This window comes from Alexandromys fortis, unplaced genomic scaffold (genome assembly GCF_014885135.2).
Source record: "Alexandromys fortis isolate MF-2015 unplaced genomic scaffold, M_Fortis_MF-2015_v1.1 scaffold_4, whole genome shotgun sequence".
NCBI classification, from domain to species: Eukaryota; Metazoa; Chordata; class Mammalia; order Rodentia; family Cricetidae; genus Alexandromys; species Alexandromys fortis.
The window spans coordinates 30,607,421-30,634,615 of record NW_026067944.1 but is presented as its reverse complement, the minus strand read 5'-3'; the positions used below and the strand labels follow the sequence as shown (position 1 = coordinate 30,634,615).

The 27,195-nt window shown below is 39.1% G+C and overlaps 1 protein-coding gene and 1 pseudogene across 2 annotated transcripts in view; both read right to left on the bottom strand.

Annotated features, from left to right (window-relative positions):
* Positions 1-7,869: 7,869 nt before the first annotated feature.
* LOC126505857 (cell surface glycoprotein CD200 receptor 2-like) lies at positions 7,870-16,854 on the bottom strand (annotated as a pseudogene).
* Positions 16,855-18,981: 2,127 nt separating this feature from the next.
* The window catches only part of Cd200r1 (CD200 receptor 1), a 75,313-nt gene continuing 67,099 nt past the window's right edge, over positions 18,982-27,195 (bottom strand). The window contains exons 2-6 of one of the 2 annotated variants that reach the window (XM_050149003.1): positions 26,058-26,117; positions 24,996-25,313; positions 24,634-24,882; positions 19,884-20,004; positions 18,982-19,537 (exon numbers count right to left, since the gene is read on the bottom strand). In XM_050149003.1, coding sequence (XP_050004960.1) covers positions 19,531-19,537; positions 19,884-20,004; positions 24,634-24,882; positions 24,996-25,313; positions 26,058-26,117 — 755 coding nt within the window. In that variant the 3' untranslated portion in view covers positions 18,982-19,530. The remainder of the gene's footprint in view (positions 19,538-19,883; positions 20,005-24,633; positions 24,883-24,995; positions 25,314-26,057; positions 26,118-27,195) is intronic. The other variant, XM_050149004.1, reaches the window with a different exon arrangement.

Here is a 27,195-nt window from a genome sequence, read left to right as displayed (position 1 = left end):
CCTGTTCAGGCTGATGTTATCACAAATATTTCAACCACAAATTGCAACCATTTCAAGTAATGGCATTAATTTCATGAGCAAAAATACCACATAAATACGTATAAAGCAGATATCAGTTAGCACCTCGGGATGGCTTGAGGTTGTTAGACTCAGTTTAGAATGCACTGCCCTTTGTTCACCTCTCATCTGAGCCGCATGCAAATTTGTACAAATGCTGTAAGTTCTATGTCTTCCTAACCTCTGACAAAGAAATAATGTTTAACCTATTAACACTTCTAAATGGTTTTGATGATAAGTTAGAATTTGGTTTGTTCCTGAGGGTTTGGCCTATTTTGTTTCACTCAGAATGAGCACAGCCCTGTTGACTCTCCATTGTCTGATCTCACCATGTTATAATAAACAGCATCACAAAGAGAAACAGACACTGTGAAATGAACCAAAGTAAGCATTGAAGGGATTCGCTGTATCTTACCTGAAGATCTGTAACAAAGAGAACAAAACTGAGATAGATAGATAGATAGATAGATAGATAGATAGATACATAGATAGATAGATAATAGATAGACAGACAGAGTCTGATAAGTTATGTTTTCCATATATATACATATACATATACATATACATATACATATACATATATATATATATATATATATATAAGCTGGAGAAATGGTTCAGCAATCAGAAAACTACACTTCTCTTGCAGAAGACATGAGTTCAGTTCCCAGTACCCATGTCAGGCAGCTCACAACATCTCATAACTCCAGCTCCACAGGATCTAAAACCCTCTGATGGCATCCATGGAAAATAGCACTCTTGTGCGCATGTGTGCCACCACACACACACACACACACACACACACACCTATACATAATTAAAATTTTTTAAAATAAATCTTAAGAAAACTTAGAGAACAGTACTTCAGACTCATTAAAATATGTGTTTTATGTAGATATTTCTTTCTATTTAACACAGTTCGTTTTGATTTGTTGAGTATCTTACATATTCTGAGAGGCCAGAAAATTGCTACTAAAATGAAGTTCTTAAAAAGACAGAGGGAAAGAGAGCAGTTGTATTTTAGTTTTAAGTTCATGGTAAAATGAAGCGAAAAGTGCAAAGCATTCCTAATACTCTGTCCTCCTCACAAGCGTAGACTCCCCTACCATCAGCATCCTTACTATTAACAGGAAGACAGTTGTGAGATGCAGAGCTGGGAGAATCAGCTCATATATGGCATCTAGGTTGCTTCCAATATCTGGCTATTACAAATAATGCTGCTATGAACATAATTGAACAAATACTTTTGTAGTATGATTGGGTATCTCTTGGGTGTATTCCCAAGACTGGTATTGCTGGATCCTGAGGTAGGTTGACTCCCAATTTCCTGAGAAGCCACCACACTGATTTCCAAAGTGGTTGCACAAGTTTGCATTCCCACCAGCAATGGATGAGTGTTCCACTTACTCCACATCCTCTCCAATATAGGCTATCATTGGTGTTTCGATTTTAGCCTTTCTGACAGGTGTAAGATGGCATATATACATTAGAGTACTACTCAGCTGTAAAAAAAATGACATCTTGAATTTTGCATGCAAATGGATGGAATAGAAAACACTATCCTGAGTGAGGTGTTCACCAAAAAGATGAATATGGTATGTACTCACTCATTAGTGGACTCTAGCCATAAACAAAGGATATTGAGCCTATAGTTCACAAGCCTAGAGAAACCAAATAATAAGGTGAACCCAAAGAAAAACATATATAGATCTTCCTGGAAATTGGAAGCAGACAAGATCGCTGGCAAAAAGTTGGGAGCATGAGGGTGGGGATGGGGTGGGAGAATGAGAGGGGGGAGAGAAAAAGGAGAAGGAAAGGATGGGGAAAGCTGAGGGGAGTGGGAGGGTTGAGATGGAGGAAGGGCAGATATAGGAGCATGGAAGAAGATATCTTCATTAATGGAACCATTTTAGGATTGACAAAAGACTTGGCTCTAGAGGGGTTCCCAGGTGTTCACGGGGATGTCCCCTGCTAGGTAGGTCCTTGGACTGCTGAGGAGAGAATGCCTGAATTGGCCTTGTCCCACTATCACACTGATGACTATCTTGCATATCACCACAAAACATCTGGCGATGGATGGAGATAGAGACAGAGACCAACATAAGAGCACTGGACTGAGCTCCCAAGGTCCAGTTGAAGAGCAGAATGAGGGAGAAGAGGAGCAAGGAAGTCAGGACTGCAAGGGGTTAGTCTACCCACTGAGACAGTTTGCCTGATCTAATGGGAGCTCACCAAATCCAGCTGGACTCAGACTGAACGAATATGTGATCAAACCGGATTCTCTGAATGTGACTGACAATGGGGGCTGACTGAGAAGCCGTTGATAATGGCACTGGAACTTGTTTCTACTGCATGTACTGGCTTTTGGGGACCCTAGTCTTTCTGGATGCACATATTCCTAGGCCTGGATGTAAGGGGGGAGGGCCTTGGACTTCCCAAAGAGCAAGGTACCCTGCCATCGCTTAAAAATGGAGGGACAGGGAGGAGGATAAGTGGGGGAGCAGGAGGGGAATGGAAGAAGGGAAGGAAGTGGAATTTTTTAATGGAATATATATATAAAAGAAGGAGCAAAAGTATTCTTGCATATGCTGACTGTCTGTCAGGAAGGAGTGGATCTACCTGTATGGGCTATCTTACTGTCAAAAGAACCAAGTAACCACATCCTGAGTCAGTATATGTAGCCCTGGTTGTTGTCAACAATTTTGAGTAACCTCAAACTCTCTGACCATCAGACAAGTTTGAAACAGGCTCACATTTTTGGACCTCCTCATCTGCTTAATGATGAAGCAACATTTTTTTAAATGACAGAATTTCTTAGTAGGAGCAGCAAATGTCATAATCAAAGGGCGGTCATGAGACCTTGAGCAGCTACACAGGAGATAATGAAACTACACCTGTATTTTGATACCCATGTCTCTTTACAGTCAGAATAAAGGCTCCTGAGGCTACAGGTAGGTTGTTCCCATTGTTTCATATCTAAGGCTCCTGAACATTTCCCACACATGTGTGCTAGCAAAGTCTCTGAATCGTCAAAAGACTTCTGCTTCACTGTTATGTCTTTTATATTGTGGTTCTGACACTTCCCCCTCTGTGGGTTTTTCTCGAGGGTCACGGTATCTGAAAGGTACCATCCTTCTGCTCCATCAGGATTCAGGAGAGAAAGTTATCATCTTGTCCAGTGAATATGCCACCCACCTCATAAATATGCATAAGACTTCTCTAACACTCAAAATATGGGGCACAGAATGCTTCTACACTCATCTTCTCTCTTTGAAGTGCTTAATAGGGTTTGCTAAATTAACTTCTGCATAACTATCTGTGTCTCTTCATTGAATTCTTGCCTTCACAGAGGCAATAACCAGGAGTCCCATAACCCCACTAGTGTGGTATTTTGTTGTAGCTGATGCACCTATCCTGATGCTTTATCATTCAAAGTCTCTAACTCAGACTGGTCTTGACTCAAGGTTGCATGGGCTTATGATGTTTTTAATCTCAAATTCAGAAATGGCTTCAGTTTCTTGCTCTAATTTAAAACAGAGGAACAATAAATGTGATAATTTTTATTTAAAAACAAGCTTTTAGATGAAAATACTTTGTATTTTATCTGTGTGGGTATTTTGCCTGCATGCATGTTTTTGCACCACACTCATGTGCAATGCCCATGCAGGGCAGAAGATGGTGTTGGATCCCCCTGGAATGGGAGTTACAGACAGTTGTGAGCTGTCATGTGGGTTCTGGAAATAGAACTCAGGTCCTCTGGAAAATCAGATAGTGCTCTTAATCACTGAGCTATTTTACTGGGTACGGAGAAAAAGCATTTTTTTAATTCTTTTTTCTTCCACGTAAGATATAAACCTACCTGTATATTCACAGAAAATCTTTCATCTAACACTAACAGTTTATGTGACCAAAAACTATTAAAGCAGTTATGTTTTTATGTATTGCTTGAAGTTCATATAAAAAGTATGCCTCATTTTCACAAAAAAATAAGAAAATTAAATGCCTAAAGAACCACTAGTAAACATCTCTACAGTAAATATGAGTGATTATCATAATTATACAACAGAGTCTTGTATTTGCTGTAACAAGGTAGTACATGACAATTTAAGAGAGTTCTAAAGCATAAATCTAAAATGTCCTCAACAAGCTTAGGTTTTCTTTGATTCATTCCCCAGCTGATGTACTATTTGATGGTCTAATGACTTTCAGGAGGAAAAGCCTACTTGGTAGAATCATTTCAGCAGGGGTAGTGCTTTGAAGGGTGTAAAATGACCCATGTTCTGATCCCTTCTCTCCTCCACTCTGCCATGATATGAAAATTCTGCACAACACAGTCCCACTACTGCGAAGGACAGCATGCTTTCTCTGCCAAGATGGACTGAAATTCTCTGAAACAATGAGGCAAAAATGGACCTTTCTTCTCTTCAATTGTCTGTCCATATTCTGTCACTGCGACACATAGTAACCATTATGGGGAAGATATATTTATGCTTCATTATTTCAGAGGATCTAACACATCAGGGCAGAAAGGGAGTGGCCGAGTAGAGCAACTCAGGCCACCACAAGTCAGACATTGGAGGAAGGGGAAATGTCAGCACACTACTTGCTTTTTTTTCTGATTATTTCATTCAGTCAATGTTCTGGTGCCACCTGTAATCAGCCAGGATGGGGCATTCTTATCTGTTAATCTTCTGGAAACCCTCTCAGAGATACCTTAGTCTCCTGGGTGATGCTAAATCCAGTCAAAATGAAAATGAAAGTATTTTGAAAAATCCATAAGAAACAAGAAAGAAAATCAATGAGAAAGTTTCAAATCCCCAAAGAAGAACCCAGTAAATATTTCAGCTTCATAAGCTAAAGTACAATAGGTATAAAATTTAGTTAAGGCTAAAAGTAGCAATGTATTTATATCAAAAATGATGCCTCCATGAAGTCATCTGAGGGAGTACTCCCTCCTAACACTCCTCAGTCTGTCTGCTCTACTCAAGTCAACCCCCACTATACTTCTTCTGCAGCCCACAAGAAATCTCATAATTCTACCTCCTTTTATATGTAGGCATCTTCATTTAAAGTGCCCTCTTCCTACCATAATCAGAATTAAATCTTTGAATACCTAACAGACGTTCCGAAGTTCTCTCTGGATCCTGCACTCACACAAACTCCCATTCACCCTATATCTGTCTGCAAGTCTAAAGTTCTACTACAGCAGTCCACAGGAGATATATCAAAACAGTCATTAAAAATAACAGAGGAAGGGAAAGGCTGCCCCCAAATAACACATAGTTACTATGATTTAAGAGGAAAAGAAGAAAAAAATAAAGGAACTAACTTTTTAGAAATGTAATCATTTAAGCTAAATCTCAATGATGAATTGACAACAGACCGGAGACAACCAAGAAGAAATCCATAAGTTTAGCGTTAAATGGGAATAAATGTCTGTGCCTACAAGTATTTCAAAATAAATGCAAAACCAAAAGAAGATGGGGTTGCCATTCTTTAAAGGAGTAAATTTAATTCCTATCAAAATGTATCAGTAAACCAATGACATTCACTGCACTATACATTGCAGTCCAGTTCTTCAGTGGATCTATTTTAACTAATAAGACAGAAGAGGGTTGACCTGAGACCAATCCCATTGCAACATCTGGAGAAGAGAAACATGAAAGAGGGAGTGAAGTAGATGGAGAGAAGATTGAGAAAATCCAATCTAAGTCGATTTGGATTCTAAAAGAGATAATTCAGTGAGTGAAAAAGTTCAATAACTGGAACCATAAATGCCAGCCTACTTACCAGTGATCAGACTCTTGTTCCAAACAAATCACCAAGAGAGCAGGTCTGCCGTTTACCTGTGTTCTTTGTAAGTCACATTTTGCGACTCTGCTCAGTGATGCAATTTCCTCCTGTGGGCTAGAGCTACACGGTTGGCTTGCCGTACACTTCACACTGTTCACATATACTTGCACGGCTCTCCTTTTCTGAGATAGGTGAGACCTCCAGGGATGACAGGCACAAGAACAGAAAAATACTTCTAGCTTAGGGTTTTACAAAGTGGGGAGCTTATGAATAGTGACAGCGGACTATTAAGCCTGAGTTGAGCGGCTTGGAGTATAGAGTAAGACATCTCGCTTCAATCTCTGCCACAACTACTCTCTCTGACTTGAGCGATACTGTTGATTATTAATATGTTACCTATATAACGAAGTAATTGAAAAACCTTGCCAATTATGCATGGCATGATATTTTTCTCAAGGTATATCCTCTTCTGGAATACCTTGTTTCTCTATCTAGATCTATTCCTCAGCATTTTCTGTCCTTCTCTGTGACCCAGAAGGGGACCCATTAGCAGCACTAGCAGAAAATTGACAGTAAATATACACCAGCAGATAGGAAGAAAGTGAGGTCACAATATTACTCCTGTTGAGATGTCACATTGTTTGTCATTGCTGTGATCAACTCTGATGCTCACTGGAGCAGGGGTGGGGAGGGCAGAGACAGGCAAATCTCCAGGGTTGCTAATCAGCTAATCTTGTTGAAACATCAAACTCTTGTTTCATTGAAAGACCCTACCTCAAATAAAAAGGGTGAAGAGCAATTAAAAAATATCTGTAGACAACCTGTAGCCTCCACATGTGTAGAAGCATATCTGCATATGTATACATACACTACATACATATACACATACTAACATACCATATGTGTATGTACCAAAAATAAATAAACTTTTGAAAATGAAAATATTGCTCCTTCCCTTAGTAGTCCTTAGCTGCATACACATTCTTACAGAGAAGTGGGACCTTATGATGCCCTAACCCTTCCATTACATTCTGCTGATGTTCCCAGTCTTGTGTAGATCTCACATGTAATCATAGTTGTTGTGAGTTTGAGAGTACAATGGCCATGTGATGCCTGGAATACAGCAGTGATAGCACATCACACCTTTCCCTGGTGCTTAATTTCTTTTTGTCTCATCTTCTGCATCTGACTATATACTTTTAGTGCATATTTCCACTGGGATATGAGATAACTGATACTCATTCTACACTGAAGATACTAAAAAGCAGGGAATACATGCATCTTAGGAGCAATAAGAAATGACACTATCGCCACCCTGAATGCCTTAGTTTTCTTTCTGTAAACTGAAACTCGTTATCTTCTTGAAATATGATAGCAAAGTGAATTAATGCATGTAGAACACACAAGATTCTGGCATGTACTAAGTCTCTGTAAATATCAACATCAGCATTTTCAAAGTGTTGTAATGGATGGTATGGAATATAGAAAGTTGGAGGAAAAACAAAAGATTCTTCCATGAATCTGTGGGGAAGAAATCTGCCCTTCCATCCTGAACCTGAGTTAGAGTATCACTCTTCCAGAAAAGTAATTCTCTAATACAAGAAGGTGAGTGCCACACTGGAAAGTTCCAGCAAGCATTACAAGAATACACATGTAATAGTGAGTAACTCAGTTTTTTAAAAAAGAAGAAGAAGAAGAAGAAGAAGAAGAAGAAGAAGAAGAAGAAGAAGGAGAAGGAGAAGGAGAAGGAGAAGGAGAAGGAGAAGGAGAAGGAGAAGGAGAAGGAGAAGGAGAAGGAGAAGGAGAAGGAGAAGGAGAAGAAGAAGAAGAAGGGAAAAGAGGTATTGTTTAGCTGGTAAAAATGTTTGCTTTCAAGTCTGAGGATCAGAATTCTATTCCATATGGTAGAAGAAGAACAAGTTGTCCTCTGGCCTCTACATACTTATATGGCACATGCACAAACATAATAAATAAAGAAAAGGAAACAAACATACAAACAAAGGCATGAAAATTAAAGATTTACTCCCCACTTCTGTTCAGTTCTATGGACAGTGTCTGCTTGCCAATGGAATGAGAGACAAAGTAGAACACAACAGAAACATTGTTCTATTCCCAGTGGCATGTGCTCCTGACAGCAAAGGTGACTTACTGTGTGATTCCTTCTTAGTGACATGATTCCCATCTGGAGTCCAAAAAATCTGTGCAGCTGGCTTGCCTGCAATTGCCTCATAAACTGTAAACTGTTGTTCTATTCTTCCCTGGAAGCAGGGTAACTTCTGGGGTCTCCGTAGAGATTAAAGGGAAAAAAAGGTTTAGTCTTGTCACAAATTACAAAGGCATCTATTTCTATCTAAACATGTAGTGGCATGTAATAGCACAATATGTGACCATGTCACTTACCTTGGAGGTCATGTTTCTCTTGGAAATTACCCTTAAGTGTTGTTATATCAAATGAATAAAGCCCATCAGGATTGAGGGCCACTGCATCGATCAGAAAATCAGGATACTGGTCAGGTTTGAAGGCCCAGGTGATTTTTCTGTTTGTACAGTTGGTTTCATTGGTCTCTTTTGTTTCTACTTTGGAAAATATTCTATAGGGAGGCTGACCTCTGAGGGCTATGAGCCACGTTATTAATCCTGCTCTTGTCATTGGAAGAGCATGGCAGCACAGCAGAGCCTTTGCACCCATCTGTACCAACAGTGTAGTGCTAACTGGACACACACAAAGAACAGGAAAAGGAAACCTGTGTTAAGTCTGTCCACTGCAGCGAATATGAAGTTACACAAGAGCATTGCTTGGCTTATACACAATTTCCAGAAATATTCAATTTTTCTCACATTTCTTGTTTCTGTATGTTCAATCTATTAAAGTTAAATACATTATTCATTTTTTAATGTAAAAATTCAAGGTCTGTGGGCTATATGCATCTTCCACCATAAAACCTCCCACTCCCTGTATACTGACTTAGACTCTGTGATGGATACAAGTTTTCTGAATGGTGATTACTCAACAAAATTATCTATTGCAGTCACCTGTGACGAAAGAGTCAGTGATGTCACCACTTTAACAGGAGCAGAAGTCGCTGTGAATGAGCCTTGACTCTGATAAGCATTGTATTAACCATCTCAACTATAGCATTTCATTGTCACTTGCCTCTTTGGGGTCCGTAGGCCCTCACAAGTCACATCAAATAAAGGTCATCTAATTAGATGGTGAAGAGTTCTACAGCACAGACTTGGGAGGGTGCTAATTCCATAGCCTTTCTTACTCTAAGACAGCAGAGACCATTGTTCAGGTCCCTCCTGCCATAACTCTTACATCACCAGATTCTTCCACTCATCCTATGTCTCTCCAGAAGCTAAAGCATTAGGTGCTGTTTCTAAGCAAGGTGAACTCTCTATTCCCTCAGTGCTGGCCACAAGATGAAGAGTAACACCTTCTGTCCCAGGTAATGAACCATTCTGTGATGTTTGATTCCCATTCATACAACTCAACTCTAGAAAATATTTAAATAAGAATGTCTAAATATTTAAATCAGTATGATATTTTTCTAGTTCCATCCACTTGCCTTCAAGTTCATGACAACTATTTTTAAAGACAGCTGACTTATAATACTCCATTGTGTAAATACATCACATTTTCTTTATTTTTCAGTAGAGGGTCCACCTTGCTTGTTTCAATTTTCTAGCTATTTTGAATACAGTAGCATTAACGTGATAGAGTAAATGTCCTTGTTATAGTATGAAGTATCTTTTGAACATAAACCCAAGAATCTTGGCATAGATTGATTTCCATATTTTTGAGGAACCAGCATACTGATTTTCACAATCGTTGTTCAAGTTTGCACTCCCAGCTGCAATGGGAAATGTTGCCCTCATTCCATGTTCTGACGAGCATGAGCTTTCACATGTATTATTGATCTTAGCCATCAGACAGGTGCAAGATGGAATTGCAGAGTAGATTTGCAATTTGCTGATGGCTAAGGGTGTTCAACATTTCTTTAAGTGTCTCTGGTCCCTTTGAGTATCCTCTATTGAGAATTTTCTGTGTAGATCTGCACATGAATTCTCTATCACATGTGGAGTTCACAAAACTCTTTTTTCATTCTGTGGGCAGCTGATTTGTCCAAATGATGTTGTTCTTTGCATTACAGAAACTTTTCAGTTTCATGAGGTCCCATTTAATAATTGTTGATATTAATATCTGTACTACTGGTGTTCTGTACAGAACATCTCCTTTGTCAATGTATTCAAAGCTGTTCCCCACTTTCACATCTATCAGGTTCAGTGTATCTGGTTTTATGTTAAGATTTTTGATTCATTTGGAGTTGAGTTTTGTGCAGGGTGGTAGATATAAATCCGCTTGCATTCTGCATGCTAACAGGTAGTTTGACAAACACTGTTGACAAATGCTATCTTCTTTCCAGTGAGTATTTCTGGCTTCCTTATCAAAACTCAGGTGTCCATAGGAATGTGCATTTTGTCTGGGTTTTCAATTCAGTTCCATTGATCAACATGTTTTTTTATGCTAACGCCATGTGGTCTTCATTACTATAGCTTTGTACTACAACTTGAAATCAGGAATGGTGACAGCTCCTGCAGTTCTTATCTTGTTCAAGATTGTTCTGGCTATCCCGGATTTTTTGGTTTTTCATTATGAAGCTGAGAATTGACATATCAAGATCTGTCAATAATTATGTTAGAATTTTGATTGGAATTCCATTGAATCTGTAGATTTATTTTAATAGGATGCACTATTTTTTACTTTGTTAAAAAAAAACCTACTTGTCTAAGATCATGGGATACATTTCCATCTTCTGACATCTTGCCATTTCTTTTTTCAAAAAATTGAATTTGTATCATATGAGGTTTTCCCTTGCTTGCTTAGTTATCTCCAAGATATTTTGTATTATTGTAGGCTATTGTAAATGGTGCTATTTCCATGTTTTCTTTCTCAGTACATTTGTCACTTTTGTATAGAAAGTCTATTGATTGTTTTTGTTTGTTTATTTGTTTTAGTTAATTGGTATCCATCCATGTTACTGAAGGTGTTTATCAGCTGTAGGAACTCTCTGGTCGAATTTTTGGATTACTTATGTATACTATCATATCATGTGCAAAAAACAAAAATCTGAATTTTTCCTTTCTAATTTGCATGCCCTTGATCTCCTTTTGTTGTCTTACTGCTCTAGCTAAAAATTGAAGACTATATTGAATAGCTATAGAGAGAGTGGAGAACCTTGACTTATTGATTTTAGTGGAATTACTTTGAATTTGTTTCTATTTAAGATGATTCGCTATGACTATTTGCTATGACTTGCAGCAAACTGCCTTTGCTGTGTTAAAGTATGACCCTGGTATCCTTAATATTTCCAGGATATTATTTTTATATTAATTAATTTTTCCCAGCCCAAACTGGGAATTAATTTTTTTTGCCCTCCTCTCCTCTCAGATCCTTTCCCCAACCTTTCATCTTCCCCCTTCCCCTCTTTTACTCTTCCATTCACTTCAGAAAAGTACAGCTCCCCCCCCCCATGTATATCAGCCAGTCATGCATATCAAGTTGCATTGAGACTAGGCACCTCCTTCCCTACTAAGGCTGAATTAGGTGACCCAGTAAGAGGAAAGGGTCCTAAAGTAGGTAACCGAGTCAGAGTCAGCTCCTCTCCCTCTGTTAGGAGTCTCACTGAAGACCAAGTTATACAACTGTAATATATGTGAATAGAGCCCAGGTCAGTCAGTCCCATTCAAGTTCTCTGGTTGGAGATTCAGTCTTTGTGAGCCCTTGTGGGCACAAGTTCATAATCCTATCTCCCCATCTTCCACAAGATACCCCAAGGTCGGCCTAATGTTTGGCTACAAGTCTGCATTTGTTTCCATCAGTTACTGGGTAAAACCTCTCTGATGACAATTTGGATAGAGAATAATCTTTAGGTATAGCAGAATATCTTTAGGTATCATTTGACTGACTTTTTTCTGTTTTGCCAGTCATGTTTGGTACTATTCTAGGTTTCTGAATGTCCAGCCTCTGGGTTCTGGCCCTCCATGCTGTGTCAGGGGTTGGCCTCCTCTCATAGTATGGGTCCTAGGATGGGCCAGTCATTGGTTGACCACACTCATAATTTCTGCTCTACCTGTGTCCCAGCATACCATGAATGTAAGAAAAACTGTATTTGGTTTCCCAGCTCCCCAGACTCAAACAATTACACAGAAACTATATTAATTACATCACTGTTTGTATTATTAGCTCAGGTTTCTTATTAGCTAACTCTTACATCTTAAATTAACCCATTTAAATTATTCTATATTTTACCATGAGATTCATGGTTTCTTACCTCTTGCTTCTTGAGCAGCTACATGGCTTCTCCTTGGCTCCACCTTCTTTCTCAGTGCATTCAGTTTAGTTTTCCTACCTAGCTATATTCTGCCCTGCCATAGGCCAAAGCAGCTTCTCTATTAATCAATGATAATAAAACATACTCACAGAACACACAGGGAAATCCCACATCATCTTCCCTTTTCTGTCTAAATAAAAAGGAAGGTTTCAAATTCAACATAGTAAATTTACATATAACAAGACAGCTCTATCTGACAAAATTAAAGAAATATTCTATTATCTAGTTATCTTTATGAGTCAAAAGTTTTATATCTAAGCTAGGAGGTGTTGTCACATGCCTTTAATGCCAGCACTTCGAAGGTAGAGGAAGCAGATCTCTGTGAGTTTGAGGCCAGCCTGGTCTACAAGACCTAGCTCCAGAAGAGGCTCCAAAGCACAGAAAAATCCTCTCGAAGGACAAAAAAAAGTTTCATATCTAATTTGTCTTTTATCTTAAATAAGCAAAACTGTAACTATCTGTCTTCAACTTCATCAAAGACACCATAAGGATATAATATTACCTAAGGAAACAAGAAGTGCCTTGTAAACAACTTCTAAAACAATAGAACTGACAGAGGCCTCACGCTGCCTGGACAATCATCCAAAGTTCTTCTGTAACATTGGAGTATTCATCTTCAATCTATAGGCCCATAGTACCTGGCAGAATTTTCCATAAAGCAGGAAATTTGAAAATCTGTTTTGCCTATATTCACAGTTTGTCAGTCACTATCTTCTGTGTCCTTCAGAATGTCTGGCAGACTCTTTTACAAAGTAGGAACCCTGAAGTACTGTCTCACCTTTGTGTGACATGTTTAGCAATATTTTTTTCTGTGGATCCTGCTTGTCCAGTTTATATAGCATACCATCAAGCAGTCCAAGAAAGAACAGTCTCTTTCCCAAATGACTGGCCTTGTTACATTCAAGTCAAATTCCATAATGAGTTTCTTCAATGTCATCAACCTATCTCAAGTAATTGTTACTGCTAGAAGCAGAGATGTCTCACTATCAAGAAAAGTCTGTTTTAAAAACTTTTTAAATGTCATATTCTGTAGGTCTTTGAAGTGTTGAAGATTATCAATCTAACTGAAATATATCTGTGTATATTTGGAAAAGCTAACTAACGTGACTACAGGTTGGACTATTATAAATGACCATCCATTAATTCATAAAATTAATTATACATTACATTTTAAAATAAGCTGTATAAAAATAATACCTTAAACAAGAGTAGAAATATGCATATAGTAAAACTTACCTTAAATATGTATCAATAAACCCAAGTCCATACCAATGTATTCATTTCTATATCATGCCCCCCATTTTTTTAGAAAGAGATTGACTGTGACCATTAATCACTTACAATCAACCCCTTTAAATGAAAACAAGCTTTTATAAACAATCACTTTCATTTTGGAAATTTGGGCATTGATTCTTCCAACTGCTTCCTGTTATTTGTTAGGTGAACTATGTTTAGGATTCATGGCGACCTTTGGTGGGGTCTTGTTTCATAAAAAAAAAAACACATTAGCCTGGAAGAAATCCACAGGAGTCAGTGAACCGATATGTAGCCCCACTGGAATGAGATACTGGAACTTTACCTGTTAAGCCACAGTCACGTGGCGATACACAGATTAATGGAGATGGGTTAGTTTAGGATGTAAAAGTTAGCCAGAAATACACTTAAACTATTGGCCAAACTGTATTCCAAATAATATGGTTTCTATGTGTTTTTTTTTTCAGGAGTCTGGGCAGTTGGGAACACGCAAGTGGACATCTAAAACAGTGGCATGTGAGCAGCCACCTTCGGGCTGCTCAGGATCTTGGGGAGGTCAAAGTGAGGCCCCACAAGCGGTGGTGCTATGGTCACCTAGTCACAGCCTCTGTTGCTACTGACCAGATGGGAAGAGTGAAGGAAATGTGGCATTTGGCCTAGCAATGGACTAGGTTACCGCTGAGATTGTGGCATTCCATGACATGGGCTGTAGCCAGTGACCTGTGCTGTGTGTTGGAGCCAGGAAAGGAAGGAGACAAAGAAGTTTAAAGGGTTATACCTCCACAGTCAGAGCCCAGAGCAGGTCAACAGAAATGCACAGAGGCTATTTGACCCATCAGGCAAGGAGTCTATATGGATAATTCTATAGTTTTTAACAAAGGAGAGGATTCAGGAATTCTCCTAATTTTAAGTTTACAAGATTTAAAAACAAAAAAGCAAAGATAGTAAGAACAGGCAAGGATATACCTGCCTAAGCTTGTGGTCTCACGCAGCAGTCTCAGAGCCACTGCAACGGCAGACACATGAGAACCTGTAAATTCATCAGCCACCTCTAACACTGGCCTCTGATGGGACTGTTAAAGTCAAAAGCAGGTACAGCAGGCAATGAGGGACGGGCACCTCCTTGTCCCTAGGACCCAGGCAGAACAGAAAAGCAGCAGAGGGAGCATGGCTTGGACCCTGCCAGGCAACCCAGCTTTGCCTAGGGGTCTAGCCTGACCTGACAGCCAAGTTGAAAAAGAAAGGAGCCACAGGGGACTGCAGATTCAGGCCAGCCAAGTGTCTGTGTTTTTTTGTTTTTGTTTTTGTTTTTGTTTTTTTTACCATATTAAGTTGAGTAGTGTTATTTTGAGGTCTGTGAAGAATTTTTCCTGAAATTTTGATGGGCATTGCACTGAATCTGTAGATTGCTTTAGGTAAGACTGCCATTTTTACTATGTTAAATTCCACCTACTCAAGAGCATGGGAGATCTTTCCATATTCTGGCGGCTTCTTCAGTTTCTTTCTTCAAAGATTTAAATTTCTTGTCATATAGGTCTTCCTTTAGTTTGTTTAGGGTTACTCTGAGATATTTTATGGTATTTGTGGTGATTGTGAAGGATGATGTTTCTCTGATTTTTTTCTCAGCCTTTTAATCACCTATATAAAAAGAGGGGCATTTAGATTATTTCCAGGCTATGTTCTAGCTATGACAAATAATGCTTCTCTGAACAAAGTTGAATACATGTCCTTGTGATAGGATTCAAAACGCTTTATGTATTTACCTAAAAGTGGTATTGCTAGGTCTTGAGGTAGTTTGTTGCCTAATTTTCTGAGAAATTGCCATACTGGTATCCAGGGTAGCTGTGCCAGTTTGCACTCCTACCCGCAATGGAGGAGTGTTCCCTTTACCCCACTTCTTCTCCAGCATAAGTTGTCATCAGTGTTTTTGATCTTGGCCATTCTTACATGCGTAAGATGAAATCTCAGAGTTGTTTTGATTTACGTTTCTCTGATGGCATGATGGTACCAAGGCAAACTTTGCTAACGCAAGGTGAAAAACTCTTGCATTAAATTATGGAAAAGACCCGCCCCTGTATTAATTTGGGGTTGAGGATATGTTTGTGCTTTTTTTTTTTTTACAGGAAGAAAATGAAGCTGGATGAGATAACTTTTACAGCAGAGGCCTACCAGCCTTGATGACATCACAGCTACTGATGACAGCATAGGAGAAGTGGAAAGAGGTTTCTGAATGTGTGATCCCGATTTCCTCACACCATCGTGCTGCAAGCTAAGGAAAGGGGTACCTGAACCAATGGTCCTGACTAACAACAACTTGCTGACCAGGGAAAGAAGATCGTGGTGACTATTGGTAATTTCCAGCCTCTTGATGGAATTGCTATGCAGACTTCCAGACCTAGTGAGTCCTGTTTACCTTGGAGCTGGACCAGAAATGCAGACTGAATACATATGTTTTCTCTTTGGGACACAGAACTCATTTTGACAGTATGATATTCAATTTGCTATTGAAATATTGGACCTGAGAACTGAGACCTAAACTTTCCCTTCAGGAGAAAGAGGACTCGTTACAAGGAGTGTGAGGCCCATCTTTAAATATGAGGGTTTTGCTGCTGCTCAGAAACTGAGACAATTACTTAAAAACAGTAATGCAACCCATCAGAAAAACCTTTTCTTGTCTTCTGATCAGAATGGATATAAGAGAATTGTGATATGTCAAATTATGATATGTCAAATTAAATATTATTAATTTCCATTCTAGAACTAGGTTATTGACTAGGTAATGTTTGTAACTGCTGTATTTTATTATAAGATGTTAAGAAAAGTTTGACATTTCCTACGAGTACTTGGATTTAACATATTTGGTAAGAAATTTAGATTTTGATACAGTATAAAATTGTTAAGTGGCTCTGTAGACCAACTGAAAAGGGCATTTCCAACCCTGGGGATCCTCACTTCTTTAATTAGGAGGCTGTAGCCATTAGGAGCATTATCATTCACAAAACATTATCTAATTTCAGATGAACTCTCTTGACAAAAAAAAAAATTGGCTCAGAAACACAGAGTACAGAAGTATTTTTCTCCCTTAATCCTTTGTTTACAGAGCTTGACAGTCATTGATGGGTTTGATCCTTTTTCCTTCCAGTCTCTTAAGACAGGAACTTGTATGATTAAAATAGAGATACTGAAGATGGGTAAGTCTGGGAAACGGAAAAGTGTTTACATAAGGCAGATGCGATCATCTGTCCTGTTGTAGAAGCATGCACTTTATTAACATTAATAAAAAGGGAGGAAGCCCAAAAAATAAAGGTCCATTTCCACCTTGTCTGCAGTTGAGTGTTTAGAGACTGACCGGCATAGCTGCATGTCCTAACTCAGGAGGTGACTGCATGGTTCTCTTGAAATTAAAATAGCTCAGTGCCATCCTGACAGGTGGTCAGGATATGTAAATGTACTTCTGCTCCTACTTTTGTAACTATGAGGTTACCTAGGAAGGGTGGCCTTCAGCATATGTGACCTAGAGCACCTTAGCTACCTAGGTAACAGAATGCTAATGATGCCACAGAGTGATAAAGCTCTGTTTATATGGTGGGTTACATTTACTGATTTTCATATATTGAACCATCCCTGGGTTGAAGTCTCCTTGATCATTTGGATACTCATTTTGATGTCTTCTTGGATTTGGTTTGCCAGTATTTTATTGAGTATCTTTACATCTATGTTCATAAGGCAAATTGGTCTGTAAATCTTTTTCTTGGTTGGGGATATGTGGTGTGGACTCAATGGTAACTGTGATTTCATAAAATGAATTGGGCAAGTGGTGTAAGAGATCCTTCTTTCTATGTGTTGCTTGTATTAGTTAATGAATAAAGAAACTGTCTTGGCCTGATAGGGGCAGAACTTAGGTAAACAAAGAAGACAGAACAGAATTCTGGGAGGAAGAAAGGAGAGCAGAGAGAACCGTCATGGAGCTGCCAGTGTCAAACATGATGAATCTTCACCAATAAGTCACTACCACATGGTGATACACAGATTAATAGAAGTGAGTTAAATTAAGATGTAAGAATTAGACAATAAGAAACTAGAGCTAATGGGCCCAGCAGTGTTATAAAGAATACATTTTCTGTGTGATTTTTTTCGGATATAAGCTAGCCGGACGGCAGGGACAAACAAGTGGGCCCCCCATACAACAGGCAAGGTTTCTGCTCTCTATTTTTTGAAATGATTTGATGAGTATGGTCTTAATGCTTTCTTGAAAGTCTAGTAGAATTCTGCACTAAAACTGTCTGGCCATGGGTGGTTTTTATTTGTTTGTGTGAAATGATCTGTAAATATCTATTAGATTCATTTGGTTTATAAGAGAGGTGAGGTGAAGATTCAGTCATGAAAAGAATTATCTTCTACAAGTAGAACAGGGAAGAGAGACAACGAACCAAGCTACTTGTAATCTCTGCCCTTGTATCTGTTGCAGAATTACAGAACTAGATCTCTTAACTCTTTATGTCCTGACTTAAACATGAAAAAGATGTAATGAAAACATAGATAAAAAGAACTCATCCATTAGATATGTTTGAGTGACAATTATGAATTTATTTACTGCTTGACACATACTGATTTTCTACTATCAAAATAGGCACTAATTTTGATATTAACACTGTTCCTTGTTGTTAGTAGTTTTTACTGTTATGCTTTTGCTCTTTGCACTTTTGTGGACCAACCACCCAGCTCCCAAAGAAGGGAGGAAGTGGAAATTTTGATTCCTATTATTTATAAAGTAATAAAAATTATCAGAGGAACAAAAGAAAAAATAAATAAAACACTGTTTGACATATTAGCTTAGGCTTCTTATTAACTAACACTTGTATCTTAAATTAACCCATTTATTTTATGCTGTATGCTGCCACAAGGCTGTGGCTTACTGGGTAAAGTTCTGGCATCTGTCTTCTTTGGCAGCTACATGGCATCTCCCTGACTCTGCCTTTTTTATCCCAGCAATAAGTTTAGTTTTCCTGCCGAGCTCTATTCTGCCCTTCCAGAGGCCCAAAACAGTTTCTTTATAAACCAATGGTTACAATGCATATTGACAGCATAGAGAGGGGAATCCCACATCATATGTATTCAATGATTAATTTAAAATACAACTCTCCAGCTACTTGGTAGCAAGCAAGTAAAGAAAGGAAGCCTGCTAATGGCTGACTTGAAGGTGTTGCTTGTTATGGTATCTGACAGTGTAACATTATGATCATGTAAAATGTGCTAGGAACAGGAGATCAATAGAAGCTATTCCTGGAGGATGTGGGTGAAGAATACCCATTGATCACCATTTGCTAATCCTTCTCCTTCTTTGACCTGCTATGTGTGGAAAGGAGATAGTAGATAGCCACTCACAGCATGTATGGCAGTAAGACCAAAGCTTTTTTTTTTCATTCTCATTACTGTTTATTTCATAAACTTCTCATATTAATCCATGCTCATGACAGAATTGTTTATTTTGTTTATTTCAGTCACCTTTTGTAATAAAACAAGGTAAAATAAAACCACATGAAAATTGAATAGTCACAGGAGTTCAATGGCTGTCGAGTATTTTTTGCATCTTATTATTATTATTACAAATTTTCACCTCCTCCCATTTCCCTCCCCCTACACACAATCCTCCTCCCATTTCCTCTCTAGTACAAAGAGCAGTCAGGGTTCCCAGCCCTGTGGGAAATCCAAGGTCCTCCCCGACTCCATCCAGGTCTAGGAAGGTGAGCATCCATACAGACTAGGTTCCCACACAGCCAGTACATGCAGTAGAATCAAAACCCAGTGCCATTGTCCTTAGCTTCTCAGTCAGCTGTCCTTGTCAGCCACGTTCAGAGAGTTCAAGCTTTGTCTGTATATTCATACTGCATGACTAGAGGCTACCATATGACTTCTAAGAACCATGAAGACATCAGGAGCAGGTAAGCTGGATGTCAAAAACAGAGGAGACGGCAAATGGCTGTTTTCTTGTACGTGTCATCAGACTAATGGGCTTCAGAAATCTAGATTTTCATTTTCTAGAAATAAACAAAATAAACATTATAAAATGCAATTAAAGCAGAAACGAACAGAAACCCACGGGTGTCAAGAAACTTGTAAATAAATACATAAAGTTCCTACAACTTCATTTCTACCACTGGTTCCTGAAAGAGAAGGCCAGGTTAAGCCCCTCCTCAGAACTGCAGCATGTCAGAACTTTGCTAGCACTGTGGGTACCTAAGCCTGGGCTCCTTTATTTAAAGAAAACCCAATGCTGAAGAAGAACTGAAGGAACAACCATGATGCGGCCATATAATATACTTTCCCAGTCCACTGTGAGCTAAAACTTTTCTAGGAGTTTAACATTGCAGTTTCTGTTCCTACCTGAAATAATTGTTCTTCTGGAAGAAAGCAAATCCTAGGATGAGCAGAATAATCACCAGAAGGGAAAGTTTCACATAGAGAATGGTCAGCAGGGAACGCAGAGTGATGGTGACACCTGTAACTACAGGCAAGGGTAAAGGACAAGTCAGTTCAATAATAGTTATAATCAAGAAATAAGACAAACAACTATAAAATCACTTACAGTATTCCTAAAGTTAGGGAATGTCAAAATCAGAAAATCTTACCAATTAAACTTCAAATACTACTCACATAGTACTATTTCAGGATCAAATTTAGTAAGCTAGTCCAGCTTTTGTGATTGATAGGCATTAACAAATATTTTACAGTGAATAGGTGCAAAGTAGTATTGTTAAAGCTTCCCAGTTATATAAGGAAAAAGTTCCCATGTAACTTTATTTTATTTTAGGAAAATGTAATCGCATCATTTCTATCCATTCCTATTCCGTCCTCCAACCTCCCAACTTTCCCTCTTAAATTCCTAACTTCTATCTTAATTGTTTTCGTTGCCTATTTTTACATAATATGCAAATGAAATCTGCTTAGTTTATGTTGCTTGAATGTACATGATTTCAGAACTGGCCACTTGATATGGATTAACCAATTAGGGGACCATTTCTGAGGGAAGACTACTTCTCCCCATACCCAGCACCCCTGGTTATGTGTAATTCTTAGTCTAAGGGTGTCTTAGTTAGGGTCTTCATTGATTTGAAGAGACAACCTGAACACAAAACTTTTATAAAGACAACATTTAATTAGAGTGGTTTGTTTACTGTTTCAGAGGTCTGGTCCATTTTCATCATGACAGGGAGCATGGCAGCATGAAGGCAGATATGGTGCTGGGGCTGAGAGTCCTACATCTTGCAAGCAAGAGTAAGTCAAATGCCTCACTGGGTGGTTCCTGAGCATAGGAAACCTCAAAGTCCACCCCCACAGTGACACACTTTCTCCAAGAAGACCATACTCACTCCAGCATAGCCACCCTCATTATAGTGCTGCTCCCTGTGAGATTATGGGAGCCAATTACATTCAAACAAACACAAGGAGTGAGGATCCATGAGATTTACTGCTACTATGTGTGTATATCTACTGATGGTTGACTTGTTGAGGTTTCATGGGTGAAGATTTAATGTCATTTCCAGGAGGCACAATCTTTTTTAAAAAATGTTTTTATTATCTATTCATTCATTGAATATTTCATTTTACAGACCTATCACAGTTACCTTTCCCTCCTCTCCTCCCATTCCCTACTCCCCAGCTCCTCTCTACCTCACCCCAAATCACTCTTTCTCTGTTCCTGTTCAGAAAGGGGCAGGCTTCCCATGGGTATCATCAAGGCGTCACATATCAAGTTGTCATGAGACTAAACACCTCCCCTTGTGTTTAGGTTGGGCAAGGCAATCCAGTGAGAGGAATAGGTTTCTGCAAACCAGCCAAAGTGATAGGGACAGTCATGCTCCCAGTGTTCCGAGCCCAGCTACACAATAGTCACATATTAGATCAGTCCCAATCAGCCTCCCTGGTTGTTGGTTCAGACTCTTTGCGGTTCTATAAGCCAGGATACATGTTTCTGTGGGATTTCTTTGATGTCCTTGGCCCCTCTTGCTTCTACACTCCTTCCTCCCTCTCTTCAAAAGCATTCCTGACACCCAGCCTATTGTTTGGCTTTGGATCTCTATATCTGTCTCCATCAGTTACTCGATGAAGGCTCTCTGATAACAATTGGAGTAGTCACCAATTTGATCATAGGACATCATCAGTTTAGGCTATGTATCCACTACTGCTAGAAGTCTTAGCAGGGATCATCCTTGTCGACTCATGGGGTTTTTCCCTGAATCAGGTTTCTTCCTGATTCCCCAAAAGCCACCCTTTCCAGTCTTCTTGTTCAGTACTCTCAACTTCCACCTACTCCCCAACCAATCCCTCAAATTCCCATGCCCACGCAACACCAGGCCATCCACAACATCTCTTCTTTTTCTTCTTCCCAGGGACATCCATGTGTCTCACCTTGGGTCCTTCTTGTTACCTAGCCTCTCTGGGTCTGTGCATTGCAGCATGGTTATCCTTTATTTTACAGTTAATATTCACTTATGAGTGAGTACATACCTTGTTTCTTATTCTAGGTCTGGATGACATTTCTCAGAATGAATTTTTTCCTACTTCGATCCATTTACCTTCAAATTTCTTATTCCTCATTGTTTTTAACACATGAGTAATACTCCATTGTGCAAATGTACCACATTTGCTTTATCCATTATATCGTTGAGGACATCTAGGTTGTTTCCAGTTGCTGTTTATTACAAATAATGCTGCTACGAACATAGCTGGGCAAGTGTTTCTGGCATGATTGAGCATCCTTTGGGTATATGCCCAGGAGTAATACAGCTGGATCTAGAAGTAGATTAATTCCTAGATTTCTGCGAAACTATCAAAATTTCTGTTTAAGTTTGCACTCCCACCAGCTATGATGATGTATCCCCCTTACTCCACATCCTCTCCAGCATAAACATTTATTTCTGTTTTTGATCTTAGCCATTCTGACAGGTGCAAGATGGAATTTCAGTATCAGTTTGACTTGCACTTCTCTATGACTAAGAATATTAATCATATCCTTAGATGTTTCTTGGTCATTTGAGATTCTTCTGTTGAGAATTTTCTGTTTGTCTGTACCTCATTTTTTAAAAAAAAATCAATTGTTTGGTTTGTTTAGTCTAGTTTCTTGAGTTCTCTATATGTTTTGGAGATCAGGTCTCTGTAGCATGTGGGGTTGTTGAAGATCTTTTCTCATTTTATAGGCTGGTGTTTTGTCTTATTTACAGTGTCCTTTGCCTTACAGAGCTTTTCAGTTTCAGGAGGTCCCATTTATTAATTGTCAACCTTAGCATCTGTGCTTTATTTCAGAAAGTTGAGGAGACACAATCTTATAGTAGATTTCCTGGTCCTATGGTTCTTTTAATGTTTTCCCCCTCCTTCTATAATATTTCTTGAGCATTAGGTATAGGAATTTTGTAGTATATGTATCCATGGGGACTGGTCATCCTATGATTACTGTTCTCTTAATTTTGACCATCTGTGACTTTCTATAATGGTTTCTCTGTATTACAAAGAAAAGCTTCTTTGGTAATAGTTAACAGCCACACTTATTAGTGGTCATAAGGGTATTTTGAATTGAGATAAGCATTCCTCAGGTTTAATGAAGGGCTGTAAGTACATTCGCCTCCAAGTTTAATGACCTCACTTACCTTGAATAATTGGCAAGTTTTCTAATACTAGGCATGATCTTCCTCCTATTGAGTCAGCCTTGAATTGGACAGCTTTGATTTGCTGCCAAGATGTGGTTACCACTACTGAACCTTAGGGACCAGCCGTGCTGGTAATTGTTGAGGTTTACAATCTCCAAAGCCAGGTGGTACTACCAACTGCTTCCCTTTTGGGGCAGCTTACAGATCACTTTGGTGACTTTGAAAGTTAGTATTCAGGGAGGAGGTTTTCAGGTCAAATCCAGCTTAGATCCTCTGAGTCCTCTGGCTAAAGAACATCCCATGCAAATTTAGACTTTTGAAAGGTATTGTTCTTTTTTATTTCAAAAAGGGTTTGAGAATTTCATACAATGTATCTTGATCATATTCACCTACAATTCCTTCTCCTACCTCCTACCAGATCTACACCCTGCTTTGTTACCCCAACAACTTTTCGTCTTTGTTTTTATAACCCACTGGCTTCAGTTTATGTTGCCCATATCCTCCTGGGTAGGAGCCTGTGAAGAACAACAGCCTTAAAGATAGCTGACTCTCTCTCCTCAAGATACTGTTAACTATCCCTAGTTCCTCATTTGTCAGTGCAGGGACTCGGGAGCCCCTTTCCACTCAATGATAAATTTTGATGGGTTTCATCTTGTGCAGGAAACTGCATTCCTGGAAGTTTGTGAGTTTAGATACCCTGCCTGTCATGTCCAGAAGTCACTTCCTCTGACCTCTGACCTCTGAATTTACAAAAAGGGTTTCTCTGTAGCTTTAAATTCTGTTTTTTTTTTCTTGACCAGTTAAGAGTTTCTGCTTTATCCCAACACCATTTATTAAAGATGCTATTGTTATAATTTAAAAAGTGGCATGACAAAGACACCATAACACAGAGCTTGGGGTGGGGGGGAATTTTATTAAGGGAACATAAAATGTGGAAGGGGAAGTGGGGCAGGCCTCAGGGACAGGAGCAGCAGAAGAGAAGTGAGAGGATGGGGGGGAGAAACAAAGAGACAGGGAGGGGAGCAGAGAGAGATTGAGAGAAGACTAGATGGACAGAGAGGGGAGGTAGATGAAGCACTGTGCATCCTAAAGTCTGTGACCATTCATTCTGCCAAATCACAGATCCTGATATACAGTTTATGAAAACATCCTGACTTTATAGTTAATTGATAAGAACTGCAGGTGATAACTGAAAACTTGTGACTACTGTCTGAAGTGTATCTATTTGACAAAGGCTAGTCCTACCAAAGAGGCCAGAACACTATGGGTGGCCCCACTCCCAGGGCAGGTGAGATGGTAGCACAGGTCTGAGGAGCTGGTAAGCAGCTCCATGGTTCCTGCTTGAGTTGTCCTGACTTTCCTCTCCCCTCTTCCAAGTGGCTTTGGCCACACATTTGTCACAAACAGAATGAAATTAGAACACTTGTCTTTCATGAAAGAATAAGTTAAATATCAAGTATTTATTCTTAAAAAAAAAGGGTGATACTGACCTTGATTCAGTTCTATGGACAGAGTCTGGTTGCCAGTCGGATGGGAGACAAAGCAAAACACCACAGACACATTGTTCTGCTCCCAGTGGTATGTGCTCCTGACAGTCACGGTGCCATTGCTGTGTGATTCCTTCTTAGTGATGTGATCCCCATCTGGAGTCCAAAAGATCTGCGCAGCCGGTTTGCCTGCAATTGCCTCACAAACTGCAGCTCTGTTTTCCCCTGGAAACAGGGTAACTGCTGGAGGCACTGTGGAGATGGAAGTGAAAAATGATTCAGTCTGGTCACAAATTAAAAAGGCGTCTCTTTCTATCTACAATCTGGGGAACTGAAATAGCACGATATGTGACCATGTAACTCACCTAGCACGTGGAGGTCATGGCTCCTTAGGAAATTCCCCGTAGGTGTTGCTATATCACATGAATAAAGCCCATCATGATCGAGGGCCACTGCATCGATCTGAAGGTCAGGACGCTGGTCAGATGTGGAGGCCCAGGTGATTCTCCTGTCTGTACAGTTGGTTTCATTGATATGCTTTGTTTCTGCTCTGTAGATTATTCTGCAGGGAGGCTGCCCTCTGGGGGTTATTACCCATAGTATTAATATTGTTTTTGTCATTGGAAGAGCAGGGCAGCACAGCAGAGCCTTTGCACCCATCTGTACAAACAGTGTAGTGTTAACTGGACACACACACAAAGAACGAGAAAAGGAAGCCTGTGTTAAGTCTGTCTACAGCAGCGTATATGAAGTTACACAAGAGCTTTGCTTGACTTATAAATGTTTTCCAGAAATATTCAATTTTTCTCACAATTCATGTTTCTGTATATTCAATCTATTAAAATTAAATACATTATCCACTTTCTAAACTAAAAATTCAAGGCCTGTGGGCTACATGCATCTCACACTATAAAACCTCCCTTTAACTGTATCTGACTTAGAGTCTGTGATAGATACAAGTTTGCTGAGTGGTGATTACTCAACAAATTATCTGTTATAGTCACATGTGACAAAAGACTCAGTGATGTAACCACTTTAACACGAGCAGAAGTCACTGTGAATATTAAGCCTTGACTCTGGTAAGCATTGTATTAACCATCTCAACTATACCATTTCAATGTCACTTGCCTCTTTGGGTCCTCTGGTCCTCACAAGTCATATCAAATAAAGGTCATTTAATTAGATGACGAAAGCTTCTTTAGCACAGACTTGGGAGGGTGCTCATCCCATAGTCCTTATTACACTAAGACAGTAAAGGTGTAGATGCAATATATCGTTCAGGGTCCCTCCTGCCATAACTCTCACATCACCAGATTCTTCCACTCCTCCTAAGTCTCTCCAGAAGCCAAAGCATTAGGTACTGTTTCTAAGCAAGGTGAACTCTCCATTCCCCTAGTGCTGGCCACAAGATAAGAGAAGAACAGTACCTTCTGACTCAGGAAATGAACCGTTCTGTGATGTTTGATTCCCATTCATACAACTTGACTCTAGAAAATATTTAAATGAGAATATTTATATCTCTGTAAGCAATAATTAGAAGTTTAATCTTCACTGATATTCAACACCTTGGAAATTACATCTTAATATATTAATCCATTATTTCCCATTTATGAATGAACTTATTTTGTCAAATAGTTTGTACAGTAACCCTGTTTCCCTTCTTTCAGCTCCTTGCCAGATCCAGTGTAGGCATACCACATAAGATAACTTGGTTAAACTCCTTCCTCCAGATGTCATCCCCTAATTAAAGCCACAGTGCTGCCCAGAAGATAAAGAAGAATAGTACCTTCTGTCATGGATAATAAAATACACTGTGTCATTTTATTTCACTTCATACCTGAATATCTTGACTCTAAAAAGTGTTTAAATAAGAGTTTCAAATACTTAAGTTGCTATAAAATAGTAATTAGAAGTTGTATCATCATATGTCGACATCTTTCTCAACATCTTTAAAAATAGTTTCATTCCATACTACTCAATTATTTTCCTTTTAACAGGGCAGGGAACCCTGATTGCTCTTTGGGCTGACGAGGGAGGGGGACTTGATTGGAGGAGGGGGAGGGAAAGGGGAGGCAGCGGTGGGGAAGAGACAGAAATCTTTAATAAATAAATAAATAAATAATAAAAAAAAGAAAAAGAAAAAAAGAGTACCCTTATTTTGTCAAAGAGTTTGCAGAGTAGTCCTTCTTTCCATCCAACCCCTTGCCAGGTAGGCATAACGCATGAGCTGACTTGATTAAAGTCCTTTCTCCAGATGCCATCTATTGGGGGGATATTCAATCACCTTTGAAGCTGAAGTTTGCAATTGCATTGATTAAATAAAATTAACTATGTTTCAAGAGACTGAGTTAGCAACTAGTTGACAGAAAGTAATCACAGAGCATCAGAGGGTATCCAGGAGAGATTAAGAGACACAGGAAGTAGTAAGGAGGGATCTGGAGTGGCACAGCTTTTTTTGTTTTGTTTTGGAAGAGCAGAAGGACTGGGGTTTTCTGGCGACCCTGAACTGCATGTTTTCAACTCAGCCTTTGAATCTTGATTCTTATTTATAAACAGAATGATAGA